Source organism: Sceloporus undulatus, chromosome 6 (assembly GCF_019175285.1).
Source record: "Sceloporus undulatus isolate JIND9_A2432 ecotype Alabama chromosome 6, SceUnd_v1.1, whole genome shotgun sequence".
Taxonomy (NCBI): domain Eukaryota; kingdom Metazoa; phylum Chordata; class Lepidosauria; order Squamata; family Phrynosomatidae; genus Sceloporus; species Sceloporus undulatus.
The window spans coordinates 168,312,969-168,340,709 of record NC_056527.1 but is presented as its reverse complement, the minus strand read 5'-3'; the positions used below and the strand labels follow the sequence as shown (position 1 = coordinate 168,340,709).

The window sequence follows — 27,741 nt, the reverse complement described above, 5'->3', positions numbered from 1 at the left end:
CGCCAATGGCTTCTTGGCATTAAAATGCCGGGTGGACCGTACCATTGTGTTTCTTGGGGGGGGGGTTTGTATAGTCTTTGCCCCAATTTAGGCCGGGGCCATTTTAAACATCCGTCCAGGCAGAGAGCCTTTCCTCCCAGTTCCAGCCCTTGCCGCTTTTCTCCCCTTCAACCCCAAAACCGGGCCATGTTTCAAAGCAACGCCCCCTCTGCTTTAAAATGGCGCAGTCCGTTCTTGAGGGGATTAAGCTTTGCCTTACCCTCCCACGGAATGGTCCCGCCCCCTCAAGGAGCGTCCAATAGAAGGAGGCGGCGTCTTCGCGTGTTGCCCCGCCTCTTCCGGCGGAGGAGAGAGGGGTTTTTCCCCGCTTCCGCCCTTGAGGAAGAAGGCGCCTCTGGCTTCGCCTGGCCCTGCTGCGCCGTCGCCTCTTCCGTGACGTCATCGCCGTGCGCGGAGGCAGGGGCAGCGTCGGTGCGGAGGAAGGAGGAGGATGCTGAGCCGGCTGCAGGAGCTGCGCAAGGAGGAAGAGACGCTGCTGAGGGTCAAGGCGGCGCTCCACGACCAGCTCAACCGGCTCAAGGTCCGGCTCCAGGAGGGACCCCGGGCTACACGTGTACAGTAGGAGAGGACGCACGTCTCCTGTGACACGTGTCATCCCTGACACGGTTTCCCCCCCCCCCCAGTGGCATCCTTGGGAAAGGGGCCTAGGCAATGCTGGCTGAATGGCTCCGCACGGAGTGGCCAATGGATCCTCTGGGAATGACCAGTGGCTCCTCTTGCATTGACCATTGGTTCCTCTTGGAGTGACCAATGGGGTTCCGTCCTCAGCCCAGTTTTGCTATTCAACATCTTTATCCATTATTATTATTATTATTATTATTATTATTATTATTATTATTTAATGGAGCGCCAAAGGCCTTACACAGCGCTTTGCAAAGCAAAGCCAGAGAAAGTCCTGCCTACAGCCTGCAGCCCATATAAAAGTAAAAAAATAAGATTATATTCAAATGACACGGTGGGATAAAATAGTGCAAATCCGTAGTCTTTGTTTGGCTCAACGCTATGGAATTCTGGGAGTTGGAGTATGTTGTGGGGCCCAGAGCAGGAGTTAAAGCGGTACCAAACTGGGTTTTCTCTCCAATGTGGATGCAGCCTTAGAGTGTCAGTCCAGCTGTCAGCCGAGTGGCAAGACTCTGCTATGAAAGAGGCACTGCATCCCAAAAGCAGCAGCATTATAAATAGACAGCCAAGGAATGTGCCTATTATTAAGCCTTAAGCCTCTGGGCATGTGCGGACGGCTGTTTGGGAACCTAAAGACAGGTCTGTTATTATATTAGAAGCACAGGGATTAGCTTTCCTAGGCTATTACCAGCTTTCGTTTTATTGTCTGCACAACTCTAGTGTGGATTTCTAGATCTCACAATGCAGTTGTTTCAGAAACCGAGGGTCAATGCTTTCCTATTTTATTTCAGCAAGTCTTGCAAAGGGATAACTCCCTCTTTGTGTATGTAGTGTGTGTGTGTGTATGTGTATACCTTTTGTATAGAGTTCTTATGCTGAGCGTTGTACAAGCTTTGTTGTATTTGTTGTGTTTTGAGAAGGCCCATTAACAAACCTTGTTGCTGTCCTCCTTTCCAGGTGGAAGAGTTGGCCCTCCAGTCCATGATCAAGGAAAGCGAAGGGAACATGTCTGTCTCATCCACCGCAGCAATGGAGGAAGAAGACCAAAACGTAAGTGTTTCCTCAAACCCTGATATGATAGCCTTCTTTAAATATTTGAAGGGATGTCATATTGGGGATGGAGCAAGCTTGATTTCTGCTGCTCCGGAGAACAGGACCTGGAGCAATGGAGTCAAAGTACAGGAAAAGAGATTCCACCAAAACATTAGGACAGTAAGAATAGTGCGACAGGGATACACACTCCCTTGGAGAGTTGTGGTCTTTTGGGGAGGTTTTTAAACACAGGTTGGATGGCCATTGGTTGGAGATGCTTTGTGTATTCCTGCATGGCAACGAGTGGCCCTTGGAGTCTCTTCCAACTCTTTGATTGTATTATTCTCACCCTTCCCATCCTGGGAAAGGCAGCTTTCAAGCTTTGCTGCTTAAAGACACAACTGGGCTTAGCGTAATGAAGTGGTTTGTGATATCGTGCCGTAACTTGTGTGTGTGAGATAGCTGTGGATTTCTGTGTTGAGCATGTTTTTGCAACCCTTATTAGATTTGCCAGCTTGCATTAACCCAGATGTTTTGTGCATGCTTGACCCCCTGGACAGATGGACAACGAAGCAGCGATCAATCAGACCAAACTGCAGCTACAGATATGCATCAGTGAAGAGGAGGAGGAGGAGGAAGAGGAGGAGGAGGAATCGGATTCTTAAAGTGGGACTGTGTTTAATAATCCCAGACTCAGGAACAACCTCCTGTCCACCTTTCAAGATTTTTGCCTGGTGCTACCGAGTCCAAACTACCCTTGGAAATGAGGCTGGGTTTCCGTAAGACTTCTGGAGGCGGCAATAAACTGCGGGTATGAGCGGGGGCCATTGGGAGAACGTGTTGTGGATTCAAAACCAATGTAGCATGATTCCTTTTAAAACACACACACACACACACACCCTTGTTTTGAGCCAAGTAGCATTTGGGAGATGCAACACACTACTCTCAAAAGCAATAATCGAGTCTTGAAACATCATCCGCTGTTGCTAAGGGCAAACAGCACAAATATATGAAGCGAAAGGAAAACAAAAAGTGGTTTTTGGGGGGACTCTTTGCACGTAGCCCTTGGGTGCATTTTGCTGGGGCATAAACAAAACCCACGAGAGATGCTTAAATTCTAAGCATCTCCCCCCCCCCCCAATTGTGTGAAACTTTAAAACGCTTCCATGGATTTACTGCGGGTAATATTGGGAAACATCTGAAATTTGTGTAGCATTTCCCATCCGAAGGTGTTACTTGGAAGGTCGCTCCTTTCCAGCCACTGTCAGAGGATTGTATGGCTCTTTAGCTTTGCTAAATACAAACAAAAAATTACTGATCTTCCCTAAAATGAGGGGCCTTTCGTCATGAATGAGGATGGCCAACTATTCCTCCCTACCTGTAGTTTGGTCACTGGAAAGGAGGCCCTGCTGCAAACCAGTAATGCAGCAAGGACCAGAATGAACCCCTCTGCCTTGAAGGTAGCCTGGGAAGTCCTTGCGGTGGCTACCTGCCCCAGTAGTCCCTATATTTTCCTTTACAGCACTTCTCCATCCGTATCTCTGGAGATGAAGTGGCCAAACAGCAGCCCTGCAGCTGTGGCTTCCCTTAAAGGATGCTGGGAGTTGAGGTTTAGCTGCATCTGAATGGCTGCACTTTGACCATCTCTGGCCACAGTAGCTCCTTTGCAGTGACCAATGCCAACAACCTGTTTTTTTCTCTCCATGAAGGGAGTGAAGTTAGTCACATTCCTGCCTGTTTTCATGTTCTGGCTGTGTTTGTTTTCCCTTTGCTCTGGGTGTAACAGAATTAAAGCAGCTCAACACTTTAACTTCCATGACTCAGTGCTACAGAATGCTGGGGTTTGTAGTTTGATGTGGTCTTCAGCCTGGTCTGTCAAGAGAGCCTCACCAAACTACACATCCCAGGATCCTTAATCATGACACTTAATCACACTGCTTTAATTCTTCAGTGCAGCTGCGCCTTTTGTTTCTCTTTCCCCTTGATTATGAGCATTAGAATAGGACTAGAGAGAAAGGGGACTTATTGGCATTAGAGGTTTGCCTGGGGAAAAGGACAGACCTGTTTCAAAAGCCATGGTCAGAATTGGTGATAGTGGGGGAAATCGCTTTTGTGGAGTATGGCTGCCAGAATCATCCAGTGGCCATTCTGACAAAGGGATTTTGGGAACGAGTTAGTTTCCCCCAAGTCTGGATTGCAATCAAGGATCAGCTCCAAGCTTAAATGAACATTGGGGCCCAAGTGAAGTCAACAAAGGTGTCCCCTTCTGACTTGAAGGTGGAAGGAATGAGTATAGTATCGGGTGAGAAATAGCTCTAATAGGGAATGCACAGCCTCTCCCGCCTCTAAAAATGCCCCCAGCGTTGTCTTAATAACAGCCAGTAGCAGTTAATCTTTTTCTTTTAATCAATTCCCCAAAGTAACACCACGACATATTTATTAGTGTAGGATGAAATGGCTGAACATCTGACAGAATAAAATGATTAAAAGGATTTTTCAAACACTTGTAACAGTATGCAGACTTCTTTTCTTCATAGACAAACTTCAGCTGATCTTAGAAGAATTCTGGTGCATTCTTTTAAATAAAAAGAAAGGCGTTTCATTCTGGCCGAAAGGCTTTTAGTCTTCTTACGACCCATTCTCAAAATGCACATAATTCGGGTTGACTGGGGAGAGGGACGGGTCACTTCTCCAACGAGACTCTTGTTAAAATAAATAGAAGTGCCAACCAATTTCTGTAATTTGACGCGACGGGAAGCAGAGGGTCCATCCAGGACGCCATCGCTGCCCACGCTCATCGAAAAGTCCTTACACAAAGATCAGAAGAGTTACTGCGACTTCCACCTCAGCCTTGTAGCAGCTAATACATACCTGGGAGAGGCATCCCTAACTTTCACCTGAGAGACTGGATAAGCAAGACTGCAAAAAGGGCCACTAAAGTCACAAAAAGGCTCACCGTCAACAACCACTTAGGAAGGGGAGGAGAGGTTTCCCATTCGGCCGGGGGAGGAAAAGATGCTCAGCTTTTCACTCCAAAAATTGGCAGCTTGTTCACTTAAAGCATCACACGTTTGGTCAGTTAGCAAACAAGTCATCAAACACAACAACTGTTAATTTGGGACCCCGAGAGGGAAAGGAGGGGGACACAGAAAGAAAAGAATTTGGCACATGCTACGTAGGGAGATTGGGAGGGGGAGGTTTCCTTAAAAAGGACAGGTTTCTCCCTGCCACAATGGACAGAAGCTCTGAGAAGATGGGACCAAAACTGCGTTGCTTTAAACAGCCGGACAGGAGGAAGCGGATGCCAATCCACCAAGCACTGCTTCCAGTTCGTTTTTCGTGGGTCTGGGCGAGGGGCTCTTTAGTCAAGCTCCCCTTGGAATGAAGGTTGCTCAGCAGTGGTTGCGGCGGCAGCATTTGGTGGATTCTCTACCCTGGTTTGAGAGTCAGACACCTCCAGCGTGGGTCGGGGTACTGGGCTGGTTTAGGCCAATGGTGGAACACAGCCAGCCTGCAAAGTCCACCTCTTCGGCCTCCGATCTCTTGATGAATGTGTGGACCTGGCAGGGAGCAAAAAGAAAATGTAACAAACAGGCAAGGTAGTGTTTCAACATTCCTAGGTACACAACACCTGAGTTACAAGTACAGACTGAATCTCCCTTATCTGGAAACCCAAAAAGGTGTTGTCCACATGGGTGGCTGAGATGTGACGCCTTTGCTTTCCGACGGTCCATGCACAAAATTATCAAAGGTATTGTGCATAAAACTCCTTTCAGGCTTTGGATAAGGTGTTGAGGAAACATAAATGAATTTTGTTGCAGTATGTATATGCCAATATTCCAAAATTTGGAAAACTCCAAAACTACTCTGGTCCCAGGCATTTCGGATAAAGGAGACTCGACCTGTAGCAGTTCTTGAGCAAAAACTAACAAAAAAGTCAGAGGAAGATTGGACAAATTCCAATCCATTAATAGAAGTAAGAAGGAGGATAGTGGTATGTTGGCATTCTATGAATATGAATGCACAAGTTCTCACAACTATACGTCTAGCAAAAGAAGTCTCAGAAGGTTCTGTCTCCAAGGAAACTTGCTCTTGCTAATGTACAGTGGTACCCCGGGATACGAATGCGCCGCCTTACGAAATTTCCGGGTTACGAAAAAAATCCATAGAAAAAAACTGTTCCGGGTTACGAAGGTTATTTCGGGTTACGAAAAAAATTTTGGTGCTTTTCGGCGCTATTTCGCACGAAATCGCGGCTTTTCCCCATTAGCGCCTATGGCTTTTTCGCCTTACGAAGGATTTCGGGTTACGAAAGCGGCGGCGGAACGAATTATTTTCGTAACCCGGGGTACCACTGTATTTAGTTGTGCCTCAGTATAAAAGACTTGATAGACCCTTATCATCCTAGATCACAATGCACATCTTTCTGTGCGCGACTGCGCTCTGAACCCACTCCCACAGCTATGTAATTGAGCTCCATCAAGTACAGCTGATGAAGTGGATTGATAAGCCATCAAAGCTCATGCTAAAATAAGTCTATTTGTCTAAAAGGTACTACTAGAGGCCTCCTCCCAAACTCATTTTCATGTTGTGACCGACTAACAAAGCTCTCTTGTTGGAAACCAAAAGGGTTGTTTTGTGTGATGTGTGTCAGGGGCAACTGTATACAGCTAGTGTGAGAAGAAGCCAAAGAGAGATTCCTTTCTATTGTAGCTTCTATTACCTTGCTGTATTTCATAGGAGAACTGCAGCGGCCAGAGCGTAGCAACATCAAAGTTGGAAAGGGTCACAAAAGCAATCTATTCGAACGCCCTGCTCTGCTGGAATCTAGAACTAAAGGACTCTGGAAATAGGGTCATCCAACTTTTGTTTAAAGACCTCTAAAGAAGGTGAATCCATCCTCCTCCTCCAAGGCTGCCTGTTCTGCTTTTTGGTAGCTCTTACAGCCAAGAGAAACTGACAGAGAAACGTAAAAGTTTCCACTTACCATCAACTGCTTGAGATCAGCTCTCTCTGCCGGATTCTTGATCAAACTGTGCAAAAAGGAAGAGAAGAGTCACATTTCTGACACATTCCTACTCCCCCCAGCAAGGGTCCATTCAAAGCTACACTAGAGCATAGGTAGTCAAAGCCACAGCAGGAGCAGCATATGTGTTCAGGTATGACACTTTTTAAGCTTCCTTTTTTAAAAAGGCAAAAATCTGCTTCTTTAGGAGACGAAAGTGCTCAGGGGCTGAACTCACCACTTGTTCACAAAGTCCTGGAATTCTGGGCTGAAGACTCCGCTGGGAAGCTTTGGAGGTGGCTGCAAACATCAAGAGAAAGAGGGAAGACACCATTACCCCCAATGCCATCTTTAATTCTCTCAAAGCAGCAGCTGCCAAGCCTCTCTCCACAACCCAATTCATTAGAAAACCTAACTGGGGGATATCTTGGCCAGGTGACTGGAGGGGAAATGTCAAAACACTCCAGGGAGTCAAACAGGGAAGGAGAAGAGTGGAGTGGAAAGTGGCAATGCAACTCCTCCCTCCATTTTGTATTCTGGTCTGGGATTTGTAGTTTGGGCAGTTGCTTAGACTCCTCCATCTCATTCTCCTGAATGTACGGCATTATAGATATCACACAGAGTATGCCAAGCAACTCACTGAACTGCAAAAGATCCCAGGTTCCCATAGGATTCAACCATGGCAGTTGAAGTGGGATCAAAATTATAACTATGTGATGTGAAAATAATCTGAGACTGGGAGGGTTCTTCCTCTCCTCCTCCTTTTTCCAAGGGCAAACATAAGTATGAATGAAGGAAAGCATATTTTCCTCTTGGGTCTGCTGCTTTTGAAGTGCTGCTTGTTCTCAGCTCTAACCCCCCAAAAGAAAAATTAGATGTGCATTAAGAATTCCCAGAGGATTTTGCCTTGAGGTAGTGACTGCCTCCTAATTCTGCTTGCAAAACCCACCAACAGCTACAATGCAAAATACACGGAGTGACGTTGGCTAACTTACCTCATTGACAATATAGTCTAGGAGTTCAAAGATGGCCATTGGAGGTCTGCTGTCTGAACCATAGGCTGGAAAATCACAGCAGAGAGTGGAAGTAAACAGTAATATACTTTCTTTGGATAATAACTTCTATTGTTGTTATTCACTAACTTTTCCAGGAACATTTTATGACGTTTCCACGATGTCAGAAAAGGATGACTTTTGTCAGAGACAGTCATGACTTTAAAATACAGTTATGGCATGTTGCTACCACCTGCTTTCAATGGACTCCTGGGATCTGTCAGTGTCTGCACACTAGTGTAAGTTGCAGCAAGCCTTCCTACTATTGATCCTAGACTATCATGATGATTAATTCTCCTGCAGCTTGTAACCTAGAATCTTCCCCACATAGATAGCAAAATCCCTGAAATACTTCTGTGCTGGTTGTTGAAGGATCCTGTGTAACTTCAAAGCTTGCTTGCAACCACCCCAAACCCAGTTTGGCCTAACAAGACGGCAAAGTTCCTACGCCGAGGAGATGGAGTATAACTTTATGTTAATAGAGATACACAGCCCCATTAGTGAATTACAATACTTGAGCAACCAAATGTGCATACACATCTGTATGTGTGATATGCATCTATCTATGTGCCCAATGCACAATACCCATCCAAGCACAATGGCATGCCATGTACAACTCCACTCTTGCAATGTGGAATGGAACGCAGACAGTCAGATTTGGGCCAAAACATCCAACTTTTTAAGGATGTGTAAAACATGAACAGGGTTCCACTCAATGTAACCTGACTCATATTTCTTATCCCCAAAGAGAAATGGCATCGGTGAAACCTTACCGCTCATTGGCCGACCTGGTGTCCTTTGTCTGGGGGACGTTTCGGAGACAGGGGAGTCACCCCCAATGGGACACCCAAACATGAGCTCCAACTCCTTCGAATCCGGTGGAGGAATGGGGTACCTTCCAATGGCCATTTCCACCAAGGAGAGCCCCATGCTCCAAATGTCCGACTGCACTGAATAGTGCGTTCCTTGTAGTCTCTCTGGCTACATGTACAGCATGGGGGGGAATAAAATAAATATTAATTATATTTAAATATCTTTTAAAAGTTGAGGCAGTTGAAAATGGCAACAATAAATTCGTATCCAAGGAGGAAGCATCAACAGACCCCTTGTATCAAGGGAGGGAAGCCAGACACCAGACTTGATTCCACTCAGCTTGTTTTTCCGCTTTCCCATTCACATCTCAGCTGAGATTCACCAACAAGGATCCCTGGCAAGGAGGGGTTTTAGCAGCAATAGTCACAACTGTAGCACTTCAGGTTAGAAATGAGACTGTGGGGACTGCAGACATTTTAATTCTGTTGTGTGTACGCAACTGTAAAATATACTGGGGATGGGGGAAGGACTCTATCCGAGGATTACACCTTCATGAATTCCTAACACCAAACGCTGTCTGCCTTAGGCATTTTGCTGCATGGGAATACTTACGGACATGTAGGATCGTGTCCCCACAAAGGAGTTGGCCATGGAATCGATCAGCTGCCCACTGACCCCAAAATCGCAAAGCTTGATCTCCCCTCTAGAGTTTACCAAAATGTTGGATGGCTTCACGTCTGGGTGAGGATAGGAAAGAAAAAAGATGAATGGGCTACGGCCTAATTTATTTTCCCTTAATATCTCTGATACGCATTCATATGATTAAGATGAGAAGGGCATGGGGAAGAAACTAATTCACGAAATGAACAAATGCTTAAATTATGATATTCCCCCATCCCCCATCTGCTTCTTCCTTCCAAAGGCATCCATTTTGCGAGATGGCCGTTGTGTTCTCATTTTTATGGCTGATTTTCACGTAATCTTTGGCTCCAAAACAGCTCAAAGTGTGCCAAAACTGTCCATAAATACGGCAGTACAACCAACCAACCCAGCTACAAGCCCCTGTGCCCCAAAAATCCATTCAAAATTGCTGAAATGAGATGACAATGATGGGTGGAAGTGATGTCGCATCATTATCTGGTGCACCTGGAATACAAACATGCAACTTGGGGGTAAAAATTTAGCTCCACATCATTGCACCTACTTGATGCGCACCCATTATTTTCCTTCAAAAGAGCAGAAAGTCCAATTTGGGGGGAAAGGTGGGATAAAAATGAGTAAATCATCAGCCTCAGTATTGTAATCTGCAGAAATGAAAGGCCTTTTTTAAAAAGCAGGGTTCCCCAGAGGTAAAGGTGGTTGTCCGAATCAAAGCATCACGGGTGCATTTGTACGCATCTGTCTCCCGGCTTCCTTCAAGGATGGCTGCCTGTTACCAGGCAACTGGAGCCTGTTTCCGAACGCTGAAGCCTGGGAGCGTTCCTTTTCATCCTTTTCTGCTGTAGGCGTAAGGACCGCTCGCTCTGTAGAACAGAGCACTTATCCAGTCATTAGCAGTGCATTATGCCTCTTACATCCGCTAATCAATTCTGCCAGTAAGAAGAGGAAATTAAGGGAGGGAGAAGTGACGGGGGTACATCCAATGGCACAGGGTCCCAAGAAACAGAAGAACCAGCCGCCTTCCATCATTTCCAGAGGTAGATTTAGCCCATGGTTCCTTCTCCTTTCTTAGAAGTGCCTCTGAAGACACTATACAGAAAGAGAGAATTGTGGGATGTTGCTGGATTCCAGCTCCCAGCATCCCTCATCCTTGACTATGTTTGATGGGGCTGCTGGGAGCCGTGGTCCAATAAATAACCTCTGGAGGGGTACATTTGCCCCACTTTGTAGATAAGGACGCTCAAGAAGGTTCTCCCTTTGGCCTCGTTTATCTCTCAGGCTGCATTTACACTGCAGAGATAATGCAGTTTGACACCACTTTAACCGCCATGCTCTATTCTGTAGGAATCTACAAAATCCTGGGATGTGCATTGTTTTAAAGAGTGTACATCTTATTTGTCCGTTTAACTGATGTGTTTGGACTGACGTTGTTTTTCTGTTAACTGTTGTTGTTCCCTACTTCAACCCACGGGGAGAGGTAAGACATATAGTAAGTGTAGTTTTGTGAGGCGCCAGCACTCTTGAGCAGAGAAGGCTAAAGACCTTGTAAACCTTTAGTGCTCAGTTTGTATATCTTTACATATTGCTTAATTCTTTCACAGCTGTCCTTCCCATTCCTAGTCTTTTTCTTACTTCTTGACTGCAGTCTCTGTTCTGATCGACATTTGATCCAAGGTACCTTTAACTATTTCAATTTCCTTGTTATTTAGGTTGAATTTACATAGCTCCTCTGTGGTCACTATTTTTGTGTTCTCTATGTTCAGCAGTAATCCTGACTTTGCATTTCCTTGTTTAAGTATTTGAAGGGGTGTCATACTGAGGATGGAGCAAGCTTGTTCTCTGCTGCTCCAGAGAATGGGGGCATGGAGCAATGGATTCAAAGGGCAGGAAAAGAGATGCCATCTCAACCTTAGAAAGGACGTCCTGATGGTAAGTGATGTTCAACCATGGAAGCGGCTCCCTCTGAGTCTGGTGGAGTCTCCTCCTTTGGAGGTTTTTAAACAAAGGCTGGATGTCCCTCTGTCGGGGATGCTTTGATTGTGAGTTCCTGCATGGCTGAATGGGGTTGGACTGGATGGCCCTTCTTGGGGTCTCTTCCAACTCTATGATCCAATTACTCTTCTTTAACTTTCCTTAGTAACTGTTTAGCAGTGTTAGGTCCAGGTGTCAGCAGCCACAACCCCTTTGGTGGCAAAGGAAACTGGGAACCCCTGGAGAGCTTCACTCTGCCCACCCTGAATTGTAACTTTTAGCACAGCTTCTGTCCGGGTTTTCTGGGATGAAACATTTCCCCAGGGCTCCTCTCGACTTCCGTTCCAGGCCTGCAGCCGTCATGCCGCTGTGTTTTATGGCTGCAGAAGGAGCCGGCTAAGAGCCTAAGTAAATGCAGTCAATTAGGCTAATGCAAGCGTCCAGCCCTCGGTTCTTTATTGCTCCCCTGCCAGCATCCAGGCCAAAACACCATCCAGATTATTTATGGTGCTCAGAAAACCAGGCTCTCCTCCTCCTCCCCTCTTTGAGGTTGGCTGGACAGTCTTTCCCTCTCTTGTCTTTACTTGCATGAAGCACCCCTCCGATGGAAAGATGTAGGGGCATGTTTTTATGTGACCAAATTATTTTTTTCATCAGTGAGAGGGAAATCATCTCCTAGATCGCTGTTTGTGGGGGGGGGGGGGGGAGGCCTGTCTTGGTGCCCCAATAGGGTGGGATTGCCCCCCAAAAGCTCCCTATGAGGAGCATTTGAGGACAAAATAAAATCAAAATTGGTAAGTGACACAGCGGGGAGTGCTGTCATACAGCAAACTTTAAAACCTTTAACACTCTTTGTGCCGCTAATTTGAATCAATAGACCAGTTCAAGCAACCCAGCTGCCTGACCTAGTGGTTTGAGAAATATTGACAGGGAGGGGAACAATGTTTCTCAGCTTTTTCCTTTCCTATTCATATGAACTCTCCAGCTGTATTGATTTCCGTTGCCCAAACATCCAGTAATGACTGGCAGGAAGAGACAGGCTGATGATGATGCGAATACACTCTCAGGGTAATTGAGTTTTGAAAACAGCACGTCCAAGGTTTGTAAACACCATGGCACACGCCGCGCTCCTAAGAAGCTACAGTGGGAGTCGTGTCGGGATACGGAAGCGCACAGCCATTAAGGAACTGCTGAGCAGCTGTTGGACACAGGAGGCAAACTTCACACTAAATGAAGAGGTGGGAATTGGATTCAGCATACATTGCACGAAAGCACAGGCAGGAAAATAGCACCTTACTTGGAACATAGCGCTTGAAGAGTTTTACGGAAACAGCACGACCTTCTAACCACGAGGGATACGTTCCCATGGATAGTGAAAACTCCAGATAACAGTGAACCTATATTTCTGGCAGAAGTTGACCACATCTAGGCATCTGGAGGTTCTCCAGTGAGACTCTATGCCCAGAGAGACCATAGTTTTTCAGACATGGGTAAGTGAAACCGCAGTTGTACTGTACTACAGAACAACATCACTAATACTAATAATAATAATAGGGTATGAGAGCAAATTAATTCTGAATTGTCCCTAGAAGCCAAAATGATGAAACTACTGTATCTTGGACAACACAACTTGGTGGAAAAGACAGCAATACTTCAGGAAGAAGAGTGGAAGGCAATAGGAAAAGACGAGTACATGACAGATGGATGGATTTACTCAAGGAAGCACTGCTGCCCTGGGTTTGCAAGGTCTGAGCAGGGTTGTTGAGGCCTCTCATTCATTGGGTGGCCACAATTCAAAGCCAGCGCAAATACCATTCAATTTAAGAAGAGTAGAGTAGCTAGACACAGACAAGGCTTTGTGCAATAAAAAGGGATGGCAAAGATCCCCTTCCATACATCCACAGATGCAGCATAGAGTTCAACTACTTCTCTGCACATTTTCATGGTTCTTAAACCAGTTGGTTGGTTCCATAAAGTGTGATTTCCTTTTGGATCCAACTTCTTAACTGGCTTTCCTTCCAAAATATGGAACCAAGACATTCATATTTTCTCCAATTCCAGCCGCCTCCCTGTTTTCCACAGTGGCCCAAGATTAGCTACTGAGAATAATAACTGAGCAGAGAAATGGTTTCCTTGGCCTGAGTCCAAGACTTATGAACTACGTCTTTGCTTTTTGGTAAGCAAAGATGTGCAAAGGCAGTTATTAGCATCCAGAATATAATGAGACAAAAGGATCCAGTCTTACCTCGGTGCATTATCTTATGCTTCTCTCTCAGATATGTTAGGCCTTTTATCACCTGGATTTGAAAACAAAGTAACCCATTATGTAATCATTAAAGAAATAAAATAAAAGCAGGACATGAAAAAAAATGCATATACAAACATGGACAATTAGCAGTATTTCTTCCTCAACAAATCAAAAAAGGGCAGGTTATCTCCATATACAATTACATATAACAATTCTGGGTTGAATCCACTTTGCTCATCCTAACTTGATCAGATCTACTGATTCAATTGCTGAAGACTAAATCCCATTGATTTAAGGCCGAAACCCAATAATTGGGCTACACTGACTTGTTGAGCCTTATGGGTTAATAAAATCCACTCAAGCTCTTTTAGAAATTGTTCTTCCAAAACTATCAACATATATCTATATCTATCTATATAAAACGTACCCCTAGATACATGCAAAATGTTGAACACCACCATGGAAAGCCATATTCTGAACCAGGGATCTGAATCCTATGACATGGGGACCCTATGCAGCACAAGAGAGCAATGTGGCCCTTGCCCCCTCACCCCAAAATTTATTTTCAAAAGTAAAATTGAGTGAAAAACTTTTGTTTGCCAAAATCTGACAACAGGCAAGAATCATTTTGCCCCCAAAATGCTAATTGGGGGGAGGGGGGGTCCTTTATCCCAATAGCTAAAAGAAACCCCCAAAAAATGCCCCACTAGAAAATGACTGGTTGTGACTGGCTTATCACTTCTAGTCTTCCATAGCTCAATGCTGTGGAATCTGGGGATTTGTAGTTGTGTTGTGTCACCAGAGCTCTCTCACAAAGAAGGTGAAACGTCTCACAAAATGACAAATTCCAGAATTTCATAGCATTGAGACATGGTAGTTAATGCGGTGTCAAACTGTATCATTTCTGCAGTGCAGACGCAGCCCTAGTCTTGCTGCCTTTGGCCATCCCTCTTGTAGTGGCTGCCTGGTGCTGCTACTGTCAACTCAGGGCTTCTGGCCATGCAGAAACCTCCCTCTCCAGGATAGATCTCCTCTGCAAACCTGATTTTTTCTGAAGGCCCTGCGCTTAAAATGCAAAAAGCAAAAGTACAGGAGCGTGGTCAGATCTGTCCTCGTTGCTGCAATCTGCCTGGAGGAAAAACATTCACCAGCTGTCTGTTTTCTGGGGTTGACCTGCTGTTTCCAACTGTAGTTGGATCCCGCTTCCTGAATGCCAAATACTCACAGCAATGCTAACTTTGCCGAGAATCTTCTCCGGGATTCTGCCAGCCTTTTTCAGGACTTGATCCAAGGAGCCTCCATCCTGAGAAGAAGAAGACATTGAAACATTTGGAGCATTAATTATGTTTACATGCGACGTGTCAACGGCATTCTGCTAAGCCCACTGGGAAGGGAAAAGCATCCTGACATCTGATAGCAGAAAAGGAACAGCTGGGCTGCGCTTTTGATGAAACGCAACGGCAAAGAGATCTGTGTGCAGCAGAGATTTAAGGACAGAGACAGGAAATGCTCAGGTTGTTTAGTAAGTAAACCCAAGTGGAAATTGGGAGTCCATTTGGTTCTGCCTGCTTAGGCCCATGTGCTGGATTACTTGGCAGGAATATGAAAGCGGTCGATCCTTATCCTTAATAGGAAATACGTACTCCACTATTCTCTTATTAATCCTAAAAGTGGTTCAAAAATGATAGGGACTAACAGAAGAGCAACTGTGGCAAGTTACTTTTCAAGTGCTGTTGACAAATTTTCAGGAAAGAAACAGCTGTAGCCAATGGCCACAAATATTATCCAGTCCTTGACACATTGGGGGAGAAATCCATATGAAACAGATGTAGAAGCACTGCCTTCAAACACTCTCTAGTTGTTGTTTTTTGTGGGTTTTTCAGGCTATGGGGCCACGTTCTAGAGGAGTTTATTCCTGACGTTTCGCCAGCATCTGTGGCTTTGGCATCTTCAGAGAAACAAAAAACTATGGATGCCGGCCATGGGAGCCTTCGGCTTCGCACTCTCTATATGTTCAAAAATAGGGAAAGAAGACACAGCGAAGCAACACTGTAAGCCTAGTTGATCCTAGAATTCAGGCTTAAAAGTAAATCACTCCGCTGGCTTATCAGGACCTGATTCAACATGTTATGCAAAGCAAACACACCCTCTCCAAGTTAAATATAAACTGCTGTTGCTAAGAGCTTCATGAGAAGGGGAAACAGCATAAGCCTCATCGATTCTGAGTAAAGCGCAACCACTTTAAGTCAAAGCTTCTTCTTAAAAAAGAAAATTACAAGACCAGAGCAACAGCTATCTGGATCTCAAAAGCGTTAACACATGGTTCTGAGCAGGTAAACTGTAGCAAGCATACAATGTGCATCATGGAGTGCCAAAGGCTTCCTTACCATGTGCTCCATGCAAATGCTGATCTCGCCGTCGCTGTAAAAGGCTCCATAGAAGCCCACAATATAGGGAGAATTGCATTCGTGCAAGACTTGCAGCTCCCGGATGATCTGGTTCCGAATTGCCGGCTTGATCTCCAGGTGGATCAACTACAAAGCAATCGATTGCCATTAAGTACCATTATTGGCCAACTCTTGGGAGCTAAAGAGAAGAATCATCCAAATGTTACGATATGCCATTCCCACAGGGAGCTCCAGAACCCCCTTCAGGGAGGAATCCCAGATGAGGTTTGGGGTAAGGGCATCACAAATCACTCAGCCTGAGAGTTCAACTTCTTCCCAAAACTATATTTTATTTATCTACGGTCCAAAGACCTGACAATGCAAGCAGCAAGATGCCAACCCTCCTCAGTTGCCCATCCATGGCTTTGCAAGGTTAGTAGTTGCGCTCACCTTCCTTGCCATGATGAGGCTCGAAGGCTTGTGAGAGACTTTGAAGACCACCCCGCCATTCCCAGCGCCCAGTTCACAGATTTTCTCAAAGTCGTCATCTTTCAGCTCCCCAACCTTTTGCTTCTGGGTCAGAAAGGCCTCCAGACGTTTCCGCTGCTGCTCATCCAGTTCTAATTCTTCCAACTTTTTCTGCAGAGCTTCCAAATTTGTCCTATGGCACAAGAAGGGAAGGGGGGGGCATTAATAAACATCAATTAATTGAGGAGAAAAGCAGAACCATTCAATTGACACATTGGTTTGGAACTTGGCGTTTATTCCTGCCGCCATTTTGAGAAGGACTATAGAGGGAAACAGACATATTGCTTGTGGAGGAGTTTGGAGTCCTGGGGTGTTTGTGGAGGTGAATGAGGGAAATTTTGCATGTTATGTATTCGGGGAAATTGCTTGAAAATCATATCAATTCTTTTTAAACTTGAGAGACTGGGTTTTCAGGGACTACAAAAGTACGGTTCAAAGGCTGCATGAAGCTCATGGGCTATACCTTGCCGACCTTTACGTTAGGAAGATCATGTTGAAATGCTTGCTGTTAACATCTTACCTGATGTAGAAATTCATTTGCTTTAACATTTTGTGGTCCTTGTTCTGGGTTTTTCCTGTTTTTCTGAATTTATTCATGTTTTGCTAGCCATAGAAGCAGACAAGAAACTATGCAGGTACTGAAACATCCCTTGAAGTACTGGTAATCTTGTGTTGAAAGTACAACCACATCCTTTTAAGCCCAGTCTTGTAACCAAGGAGTACCAGGGAACACATGCAAGTATGCACAACACACACACAGACATCAGGACTCTTTAAAGCATATTCTGCATTTTCCTTATATTTGCTCAGACCTGCAGCAGGACATCACCCGCTGTGTTGCAATATCGCCAGTAACCAAAAAGTGTTTAGCATTTCGGAAGAGCTGACTGGCTTCCAAAAAGCCATTCTTTTGCAACACGAGACGGAACTAAGTTTTCATTTAAATCCTCCTTCCTTCCTTCCTTCCTTCCTTCCTTCCCTCCCTCCCTCCCTCCCACACTTTTATTGACTCAGTCCTGCTGATTCAAACCGGTGAGCCGTCATCACTTCTGAAAAAAATGTTGTAAGGCTGGCTTTCCTCAACCCGATCCCCTCCAGATGTGCAACTTTGTGGACTGAGGGACTATGGGAGTTGTAGTCCAGTACATCTGGAGGGGAATAGAAGGCCATGCTGGATGGATGGATGGAGGGAAGGAGGGAGGGATGTTGCAGTGGCAGCATATTCCGGAGAGCCTGTGTAAATATTTTACACACTTATCTGTGCCAATTCTCAGGCAATTACATAACCACCAACACACTGCAGGAAAGCTTCTTGCTTGCACTTCCTTCCCTCCCTGCATAAATAAAACATGTCTGTAGATGAAAGGGAACGTGAACAAGGGAATGAGAGGCAGAGGCTTCACTTCCCAGCAGGGCTTGTATCACTCACATCTCTTCCAAGGTATCAAGGGACGCTGTTGCTGTTTTTATTCTCCTCGTTAAAAATTGATTAGAGTGGTTTTCATGCTGGATTTGAATCCACACCCCACTCCCATTTTTTGGACACCTTTTTACAAACTGCAGCAATTGCAAAACTACTGTATTTGATTTGTTAAGTATCCCAGGTGCAGGCTGCTAGTAACTGAGATGGATACCCACGCTGGCACTGAAGAACTTCATGGCACATCCCAATGACGTAGGAAGCTCAAGTGCCCTCCTTATGTGCAGGGACTGCAACACCCAGCTGACCCAAGTCAGCACAGTCAATGGTGAAGGATGCTGGGACTTATAGTCCAATGATGTTTGGAAGGCCACACGATTGCTATCCTAATAAAATAAAGAGAAGCTGCCAACTGTACACCTCGCTCAGCAATGCAGCCAGGACTCTGAGACTTTCCAGGATCTCACTGGATGGGACACTCTGAGAGATGTGGCCCTAAAAGGAAACACTTCTAAATGCTGCTCCCGCAGAGAAACCAGCAATACATCAATTGCAAATTACTTGGTTAAATTGATTTCAGGTTTGTACTGTAAAATATAGTGTGTGTGTGTGTGTATTTCCAATGGCATATAAATTACTAGCAAGAAACATTTGGGATTATTTCTAAAAGGGAGCCGTCTTCTGAGACTGTTACGACACAAGATTATTGATTTGTTTTTGCGACAGGCATGGAACGAAACGCACGCAGCCATGTTCGAACAATAAGCATCTGTTCAGAACTGTACCATGAAGGACGTGAGGGTTATGTTTTCCAAACCAGCGCACGCATCCCTCTCCCCTACCTTCAGGATAAAAAGGCTGAGTTCTTCTCACTTGTCTGCTGCAAAACAGCAAGAGCAGCTATGAAGAGCTGGCAATATATATAAACCCCAGCTGCCTTCTCCCTCCTTATCTTTACGCCGACAATCAGAAAACTAAATTAGAGCAGGCTATCATTAGGAGGAGCAGAGGAGCCTGCCTTTATCACACCACAGTAAATATTTGAGTGTCATTGCAATCTGATTAGGTACTTCCTGCCTTGGAAGTTTTCTGGCAAGAGAGGCGAATAAGCAGCTCACGCTCTCGAAAGCACATCCGTTGGCAGGGCCCCTCCGAGGCAGCTTTGGCCTAAGTGACAGCTGAGCCAAAGGAAGCAGAGCGCTTCCCCCGTGGAAAATCAGACGGCGCCAAGAGCCACAATCCTGCCCCAGGTCAAGAGATGCTCCATTTCCTACATATACCCCTTTGCCCTGGACTTTGGCTTCGCCACAAAGGCAGGCAAATGATGTCCAGAGCCTGGGAAGCCAAGGGGTTTGCTTGTTTTTCTTGCACATATAACCCTTCTGCCTCCATCTCTGCAATTGTTCCTCTTTTCTTGCACCCTTCTCTACAGAGTTAGAATCATAGATCATAGAGTTGGAAGAGATCTCAAGGGCCATCCAATCCAACCCCATTCTGACATTCAGGAAGACACAATCCCCATGAAGATGGCCATCCAGCCTCTGTTTAAAAACTTCCAAAGGAGGAGACCCCACCACCTTCCAAGGGAGTGTCCTCCACCACCAACAGCTCTTACTATCAAGAAGTTCTTCCAAGTGTTGAGTTGGAATCTCTTTTCCTGGAGCTTGCATCCATTACTCCAGGTCCTATTCTCTGGAGCAGGACAAGCTTGCTCCATCCTCAATGTGGCACCCTTTCAAATACTTAAACAGGGCCATCATATCATCTCTTAACTGTCTCTTCTCCAGGCTAAACATACTCAGCTCCCTAAGTCTCTCCTCATAGGGCTTCATGGTTTCCAGACCCTTCACCATTTTGGTTGCTCTTATTTTTCCTAAGTTTGAAATTCTTGAGTAGGGCTGTTGATGACCAGGATTCTTGGAGGTCCTCTCATTCATCATTAGTCACAGCCAACGTAATAGTAATTAACAACAACACTTAGTTAAGGAACCAACCATTCATAAATAACAGGAACTCTTGGAGGTCTCACGTTCATAGGATTATCATTACTCAAAACTGACTTGACAGCAAACAACTTATGTTTTACAGAATGTGCTATTGGCATTGTTGTTTATTCTTCTTCAGACAGCCCTTGAGATGAAGCCCTTGTTGGGAGAAAGGTGGGATATTAAGTAATTAATTAATAATTAATTAAAAGAACCCATCAGAATCTGCTTTGACTTTTGTTTCCATAGTCATGAGAATTGTGCTTCTCGGAGGACACAGAGCTGTCTCCTAGATTTCACACTCTTCTGCCTCAAGACTAGCATTGTTCATGCAAATTGTACTGTCAACTGCCTCCTACTCTTCCAAGAGGCGACAGGTGCGTAGGTGCTCAGATGAGGATTCATCACTTCACTGCTAATCCCCGCCCAATCTATACTTCTCTGCATTCACAGATCTGAAACACCCGTTGGCCCGACACCAATTGTACAACTAACAATGGCACAAACGGGTGTACAGTGTTTTTAAAATATGAAACAAGGGTGCAGGTAGGCTGGTTTTTAGACCAAAGGGGAGCATGACTCCATAGTGTCCCCTTGTCCTTGCTCTATATCAGTGGTCCCCAAGCTGTGCTCTTTAAGGGATTTTGGACTCCAGCTCCCAGGATCCCAGACTACTGGCCAATATGGCTGAGACTTCTGGGAGCTGAAGTCCAAAATCTCTTAAAGGGGACCACTATTTTATATCAAGGCTTCTAGCAGCTCCAGAATTGACTAGCAGAGCTGCACAAGAAATCTGGTCAAACCCAGTGACTCTCCAAACAAGGAATGCATGCTATGGATAGCACCAGGCCAAGCATGGCCAAGAAACCTTTTCTGCACTTGCAATTTTACTTACTATTGTTAAGTTACTGCTTGTCAGAAACTCTTGCTGATCGGCTGCACATCACTCATGACTGGCCCACAGACCTACCTTCTGCCCATCACCTGCCCTGCCACAAACTAATCCGACTCTCTGGAGCATTTCTCGCCCTGGTTAGTACTTGGATGGGAGACCGCCAATGACCTTTTAGCACCCTTGGCACATGTGGGCGGTGGAATGCCTATGGGGTGATGAAATCTCTCAAGGGAATACAGAAACCGTGCCCCAGCCCCTAAGGAATGCCAGCCAAGGAATTTGCTCCCTTCCTGTCCAGACACAACTGTGGGTAGGAAAGAACTTCCATCGGAGAGCAGATGTTGGTCAGGAATTTCTGAGCGGCACATGGCTCCTTCCTCTCTAAACAGCTGTTAACTCTCTGCCGCGTTGGGCCTTCCCTCTGGCCTGCCGCCGCTTCTAAAAGCACTGTGTCCTCAAATGCATCCTTTTTGCAGAGGGAGGAGAAGGGGAAAAGAGGAAAGGCAGCTGAGTTTGGCACCAGGGAAACCCTGCCGATGGGGAGGGTGGGCAAACTTTGCACCATTAGGTTCTGATAATAACATTAAACAGGGTTTAAAACCTGCTCTGGTGATCTGTAGCTTGAGATGATTTTCTATCCCCCTTCCCCTGCAAAACAGGGCAAAGTAAGGAATTGCTTGTATCTCTAAATATTGCTAACTAATGAGACAAACAGAAGGATTATGGCAGACTCTCTGCCAGTTTCATTTTATGTTTCTAAATGCTGCATTAGGTTCTTTGTAAATTAAAAAAGAGAGAGAGAAAGAGAGAGAGGAATCTCTCTCTCTCTCTCTTGGGGCTAGATTTGGAAAGCAGGTGCCTCAAGCTGTCCTTGGGATTGAATAGGGATTAAAACTGGATTTGAAGTGCGTATTTAATAATAAACTGTTCCATCGCTGGCTGGGACTTATGCTAAATTCATAACGCACTGCTTACCAAATACAATCAGCAACGCACACGTAGAGATCGAGTTAACAGCAGGGATGGAAAAGGAGACAACATCAAACGCACACCTAAAAAGAGAGGAGGATTTCCCAAGGCAATTGGTTGAAAGGGAAAAAGGAAAGAAAGCAACAACCAAAAGTGACTTTTGCAAGAATGGGAGATGCAGAAAAGGAAGACTATTTTATTATCATAGGTCTGGTGGCACGTTTGTATTATATATTTATAACAGACTGTGCCTAGAGAACTCTGCTCAGTGGACATTTTGAAGCGCAGGCCTCTGATAAAAAAGGTCCTTTTGACAAAGTCTTTTTAAGCCCCTCACCCTTCGTCCTCTCTCTGAACGGAAGGGTTGTTTTTTTAAGAATAGCAGCACTGTTTTGTGGCATTGCTCTTGTTGTGTGCCTTCAAGTAATTCCCAATTTATGGTGACCCTAAGGCTAACCTATGATGGGGTTTTCTTGGCAAGATTTGTTTGGAGGTTTACCATTGCCTTTCCCCTGAAGCTGAGAGTATGCGACTTGCCCAAGCTTACTCAATGGGTTTCATGACCAAGCTGGGAATCGAACCCTGGTCTCCAAAGTTGTAGTCCAACATTGAAACCACTATGCCATGCTTGGCATTAGGAGATGGCAAAGTAGGGCTGGAGAAACACAGACTCCAGGTGTCAGGTTGCAGCACCATGCCTGCTGTAAACAATGCAGTAAAGCCTGAGATAGGAAAGAGCGGGATTCTGCTCTCTCTGATCCATCTTTAGCCATGTGTCCCTGGGGCATAATAGACAGGAGCTTCCTCCAGAATAATCCCTTCCAGAGCATGTGTGAATAGCAAAACAGAGAGAAGAGGGGAGAGCCGCTAAGCCAGCCTCACCAGTTACTCCCAGCTTGTTAAAAAAAGCATACATAGGTTTTGGTCACCAAAATGGAAATCATAAGAAAAGCAGAGACCAGTAAAACAAAAAAGTTATCCTTGGATGCATTTTGGAAGAAACTTTCAAATGGTTTCTAGAAGGTTCAAAATGTCAACCTGAAGGCATGAAACAACAATGAAAAGTAGAACCACCTTCTCAATTTGAAAAACCTCTGCTTGGTTCCCATGCCAATATTGCTTTATAATGTGAACGCCACATGTGTATAATATAGAGGACTGGCAGTTATCGCAGCTGGCTGCTGATATAATGGGAAAAGAGTAAGGTTGAAAGTGGGTATTTTCCCCATTTCCCGTTCTAAGCAAATGATGAGAAATAATGGACAGAGAAAGGGTTCAGGAAAAGTACAAGAATGCATTCCTTTCCAAAGTGTCACAATGCCCCCATTTGCAGCCAAGCTGACTTCAGTATATCATTTGCAGATTCTGGAAAATAGTGGCAGAGAAGAAAACCTGAAAGATGAATGAGTCACAGTGTATTTCCTCTTCAAAAAGTGCATTGGCTGATGGAATTGCAAGCCAAAATCGTGGCTTCATTACAAAATTTCCTGGCCTCTGGTTTGGCCTGACTCAAGGAAGCGTGAGCAGAAGAGAACATCAGTCACTCCACAGGTTTGTCCCTTTCCTTCTTCCTCTACTGCTTCTTGTATAAATTCTCAAACAAGGGAAGGCAAAGCAGAGCACTCCAAGTGATGTCAGACTGCAACTTCCATCATCCCCAGCTAGCGCAAGCAATTGGTGAGAGGAGCAGTGCCACATCACCTGGAGCAATTGAAGAACTCAATGTGCTTTATTTCTTTGGTACCAGAGGTAGAAATAACATGGAAAGAATAGGGATAGGTTCCCCAAACACAAAAAAGAAGAGCTGTTCAACCCATTTCAGCAAACTTATTATTCAAAATTAACATTATGCATATGTGAAATGAGTCGACCAAGTTAAAATCCAGAAGCAGAGGCAAGAGGGACAGACAGTGGTGGAAGGAAAGGGTTATGCAGGTAGGAAAGAATAAGAATATGCCATGAGTCCACCAAGCATCTTCCAGGAATTTGACTACTCCCACTTTGAAAATCTCATCTCAACCCCTGTCCATCATCCCATCTTGTGGGAGAGAGTTCTGCACATTAATGTCTGCACTGAATGCCTGTCCTGACTCTATTGCCCATCATGCTCAATGGATGACCACTGGGACAAAGAGAAAGGGTCCCTATAAGTAATATATGAGCCTACGAACCTCTATCACATCCTAGCAACAATTTAGTATGGCCAGCGGAAGGAGTTAGATTTACAAAATTGTTGGGTGTGCAAACATACATTACAGCAGCATTTTAAAATGCTATTTGCTTGTAAATGCACACTCTCTCCAACCACATACTTCTATAATTTTTGTATATAAAACACCCACATAGATTCCAAGAAGTGCAGGGGAACATTTGGGAAACTCAATGGCCCATGGACTGGCAAGATCCTTTCCACCCATTCGTCTGGAAGATACAGATGGGTTCTCCTCAAAGCAGAATTTGCAAAGGCATCTCTATTTTGGGAAGGCATTTCCCACCTCTTGCATCCACCGCAGTTTAGCAGTGAACCTGTTGCATTGCAGAAGTACTGCTCTCCACTCCTCATTAAGCAGAGAGCTTCCACATAGACTTTTCCGGCTGTAAAATTCACCATAGCAATTCACTGACACAAGTAATCCTGCCAACAGTTTGGATTACTGCAACAACTGATGGTGCTTTTTGCATCGGAAGAGTGGACATCACTGAGCGGTGCACTCATCCTGCACCCCATCAGCCTCCTTTACTGGGAGAAAGGGGGCCTAGAAACAAAACAAATCGTAAACACATATTAAATAACCCTCCCAGTTTGTTGGCTTCTTGTTGCACATCCTCAGCCCTGTTCTCTGGAGATGCCAGGGAATGCTCCTTTTACTGGAACAGACGCAGATGATCCTAGCAACAGCTCAGTATGGCGAGCGGAAACAGTTGTGATTGCAAAACTGTTAGGTGTGCAAATATATATTACAGCAAGTGCTTAGATGGCATTTTAAATGTGGTATTTCTTGCTGTTGTGTGCCTTCAAATCATTTCTGATTTATGGTCACCCTAAAGAGAACCTATTGTGGGGTTTTCTTGGCAAGGTTTGTTCAGAGGAGGTTTGCTATTACCTTCCCCTGAGGCTGAGAGTATGTGACTCACCCATGGTCACCAAGTGGGTTAAATGGCCAATCGGGGAATTGATCCCTGGTCTCCAGTTGTAGTCTAACACTCAAACCACTATGCCTCACAATACTGTGGTAAGAACACTCTCTCAGCCTTAGAGGAGGGAAGTGCCAAACCCTCTTGGAAGAAACTTGCCAAGAAAACCCCTTGATAGCTCTGCCTTAGGGTCGCCATAACCTGGAAAGGACTTGAAGGCAGACAAGACAACAACTGTAATGAAAATGACAAAAAGGAGTAGGAGGAGAGGAACTCGGCCACTTCGTGAATTCAAAGAAGCCTGCTTCTAACTGACAACAGAAATGCTACTTTTTCTGAACACAAATGGGTAATATTTTGCAAAGAAGGGCTACTTCCCCTTCAAGTGAAAACAGCTCCAGAGACATGAAAGCCACTGAATTCTTGCCTTGGGACAGTTTAATAGATCCACTCCCCTGACGCCAGCATTTCTTTTCATGTGCAATATATATAAAGTGCAATTTTTATTCCACATTTCAGCTTCAAATACCCTGTTGTCCTAAATTCTCCTCTACTTTAACCTCTGCCACAAAGCCAAAAACACAAGACTGCTCAGGGACCACATTTTTAGGCCAGAAGATTCAAACCATTCCAGTTTTAAAGAATGAGAAGAAGTCCAAGCAAACCATAAAGTGAGGCTTCTTTTTTGGAAGTGTGTGACGGGGCTTTACTTAAACCTCTCACACTCTTGAACTAAGGTAGCCGTTGTGCTGCTGTGCATAGTAAGACCACGTTCCTTATATAAGATGGCAAAATAAAGGCTTGTGTTTTGGAATTCATATATTTTAAAAACATCTTCTAGCCATGGGTGCTTGAATCTGTGGATACAGAGGGCTGACTGTACAAAGGTTTTTTTGGGGGGATACCTCCAATTGAACCACGTTCTTGTCCTCTTGAACCAAGAATTGCAAACTTCTTCTTGCAAAACACAACACATCGAGACACACAAACACACTCCGGATCCCTCTGGTAGAGAAGTCTCCAGTATCCTGAGGTTTCCTTGGTTCAATTTGACAAGGAAATCATGTTTTAATTCAAAATATAGCCATGTTAGTCTGTAGAATCAGTAGAGAGATCTTGTAGCACCTTTGAGACTCATGAGAAGTCCAGGTATCATGAGGTTTCTTTGGTTCAAGAGGACAATAACATTGTTGAATTCGTTCATTCAACAATGTTGTTGTCCTCTTGAACCAAGGAAACCTCAGGATAGGGTCGCCCTAGTCCGAAAAGACTTGAAGGCACACAAGAAGAAGCTCAAAGCAATGCAAATGACAAGCTTAAAAACAAACAAACAAACCATCTTCACAAGAAGGAGGAGGAGGAGAACTAGACTGCACTGCAAAGGAAAGCATTGCAATGGAAATACTAAGTTTAAAAACAAACAAGGAGTCCAACCATTTATACAAGAAGAAGGAGAATGCAAAGTTTTCAATGTAAAGTTTTAAAAAACAAACAATTCAAGCATCTTCAGGAGAAGGAGAAGCTCAAAGCCATGCAAGGCATCGCAATGGAAGTGCAAAGTTTAAAAACAAAGAATACAACCATCTTTATAAGAAAGGAGGAGGAGGAGGAGGAGGAGAAATACAAAGCACAGAACTGCAATGCAAATGCCAAGCTCAAAAGCAAAGCAGCAACCCAACCATCTTCACAAGAAGGAGAAGGAGCTCAAAGCACTGCAACGCAAATGCAGAAGTTTAAAAGCAAGCAAGCAACGCGACCATCTCCTTGTCCTCTTGGACCAAGGCTTGCAAAGAAGTTCTTCTTGCAAAACCCAACACAGAGAGAGAGAGAAAGAGAGAGAGATCCCTATGGTGCCAGGGGAAGAAGCCCCTTTGCAAGCCAGGCATGGCTCTCCCTTGTCCCCAGGGTGGCTCTCATGTCCTCCCAAGTCCTCCAAGGCCAGGGACTGCTACTCACTCGGCGGCGCTGGTCCCATTGATGGCGGATCCGTCTGGGGCCGGGTTGAGCTGGATGGGCATGGGCTTCTTCTTGGGCATGATGGTGCCCTCCTGCCTCCCTCTCTCTGTCAAGGCGAAGAAGGCGAGAGGAGGATGGAGGAGCCCACGAGGAGGAGGAGGAGGAGGAGGAGGAGGAGGCTTTAAAAGGGACACCCCACCCTCTGCCTCCTCCTCCTCCTCCTCCTCCTCTTCCCCGCCCAGGAGGTGCCAAGGCCAAGGGCGCATGTGCAGAGTGCTTCCCAAAAATCCATGCCCTGCACATGGGCAATGAGCAAGGAAGAGCCACTGTCCAGCTCCTGGCCAAGCTCAGCAAGAGAAGGAAGGAAGGAAGGAAGGAAGGAAGGAAGGAAGGAAGGAAGGAAGGAAGGAAGGGCTGGTGGTTTGGGACAATAGAGCCAGGCAGGGTCCTCCTTTTCCCAGAGCCTGTCCTCCATCCCAGGCTTCTGCCCAGGAGGGGGGAGTCCCAAAAGCTCCTCCATTTGGAGCAGGGCTAAAAAGCATGGATTGATACTTAATATAAACATCAATCTGCAGTTCTGTGTTCAGTATAAATATCTCTCTGCAGCTCGTCTTTGCTTTTGCTAAGACATTTGGTCCAGGGTGACCAGGCACATCCTCCTTTTCCCAGGGCTTGACCTCCATTTGAGGCTTCTGCCCAGGAGGCTTTCCCAAAGGTCCTCCATTTGCAGCCAGGTTAAAAAGCATGAATTTATATTTGCAGCTTTCACTGGGCCATGTCCTCCATCCTTCCTGAGGACCTCCATTTTGCACTCCCTTCTCCTCTGAGGTTAGGATATTTGGTCCAGGGTGACCAGGCACATCCTCCTTTTTCCAAGGCCTGCCCTCCATTTCAGGCTTCTGTCCAGGAGGAATTCCAAAAGGTCCTCCATTTGCAGCAGGACTAAGAAGAATGGGTTTCTAGGGGTGTTTTGACCTTTTATTTGGCCATGTCCCCCATTTTTA

The 27,741-nt window shown here is 45.3% G+C and overlaps 2 protein-coding genes across 2 annotated transcripts; one reads left to right on the top strand and one right to left on the bottom strand.

Moving 5' to 3' along the window:
* Nucleotides 1-422: 422 nt before the first annotated feature.
* Nucleotides 423-4,216, top strand: SNAPC5 (small nuclear RNA activating complex polypeptide 5). The gene is made up of 3 exons (XM_042474984.1): nt 423-580; nt 1,639-1,731; nt 2,274-4,216. The coding sequence occupies exons 1-3, from the start codon at nt 491-493 to the stop codon at nt 2,376-2,378; spliced, it is 288 nt and encodes a 95-aa protein (XP_042330918.1). The 5' UTR covers nt 423-490; the 3' UTR covers nt 2,379-4,216.
* Nucleotides 4,134-26,892, bottom strand: MAP2K1 (mitogen-activated protein kinase kinase 1). The gene is made up of 11 exons (XM_042474970.1): nt 26,738-26,892; nt 16,300-16,510; nt 15,850-15,996; nt 14,688-14,765; nt 13,460-13,511; nt 9,196-9,320; nt 8,544-8,751; nt 7,714-7,778; nt 6,957-7,018; nt 6,701-6,746; nt 4,134-5,273 (listed from the first exon to the last, which is right to left on the bottom strand). The coding sequence occupies exons 1-11, from the start codon at nt 26,815-26,817 to the stop codon at nt 5,160-5,162; spliced, it is 1,188 nt and encodes a 395-aa protein (XP_042330904.1). The 5' UTR covers nt 26,818-26,892; the 3' UTR covers nt 4,134-5,159.
* Nucleotides 26,893-27,741: the final 849 nt, after the last annotated feature.

Excerpts from the sequence above, each read along its gene's own strand:
- SNAPC5 (XM_042474984.1), top strand. The coding sequence starts at position 491 with ATGCTGAGCCGGCTGCAGGAGCTGCGCAAGGAGGAAGAGACGCTGCTG. Across the intron at positions 581-1,638 it reads ACCAGCTCAACCGGCTCAAG|GTGGAAGAGTTGGCCCTCCA; the intron begins GTCCGGCTCCAG and ends CCTCCTTTCCAG. Across the intron at positions 1,732-2,273 it reads TGGAGGAAGAAGACCAAAAC|ATGGACAACGAAGCAGCGAT; the intron begins GTAAGTGTTTCC and ends CCCCCTGGACAG.
- MAP2K1 (XM_042474970.1), bottom strand. The coding sequence starts at position 26,817 with ATGCCCAAGAAGAAGCCCATGCCCATCCAGCTCAACCCGGCCCCAGAC. Across the intron at positions 8,752-9,195 it reads GGACACGATCCTACATGTCC|CCAGAGAGACTACAAGGAAC; the intron begins GTAAGTATTCCC and ends CTGTACATGTAG. Across the intron at positions 7,019-7,713 it reads TAGACTATATTGTCAATGAG|CCACCTCCAAAGCTTCCCAG; the intron begins GTAAGTTAGCCA and ends TGATGTTTGCAG.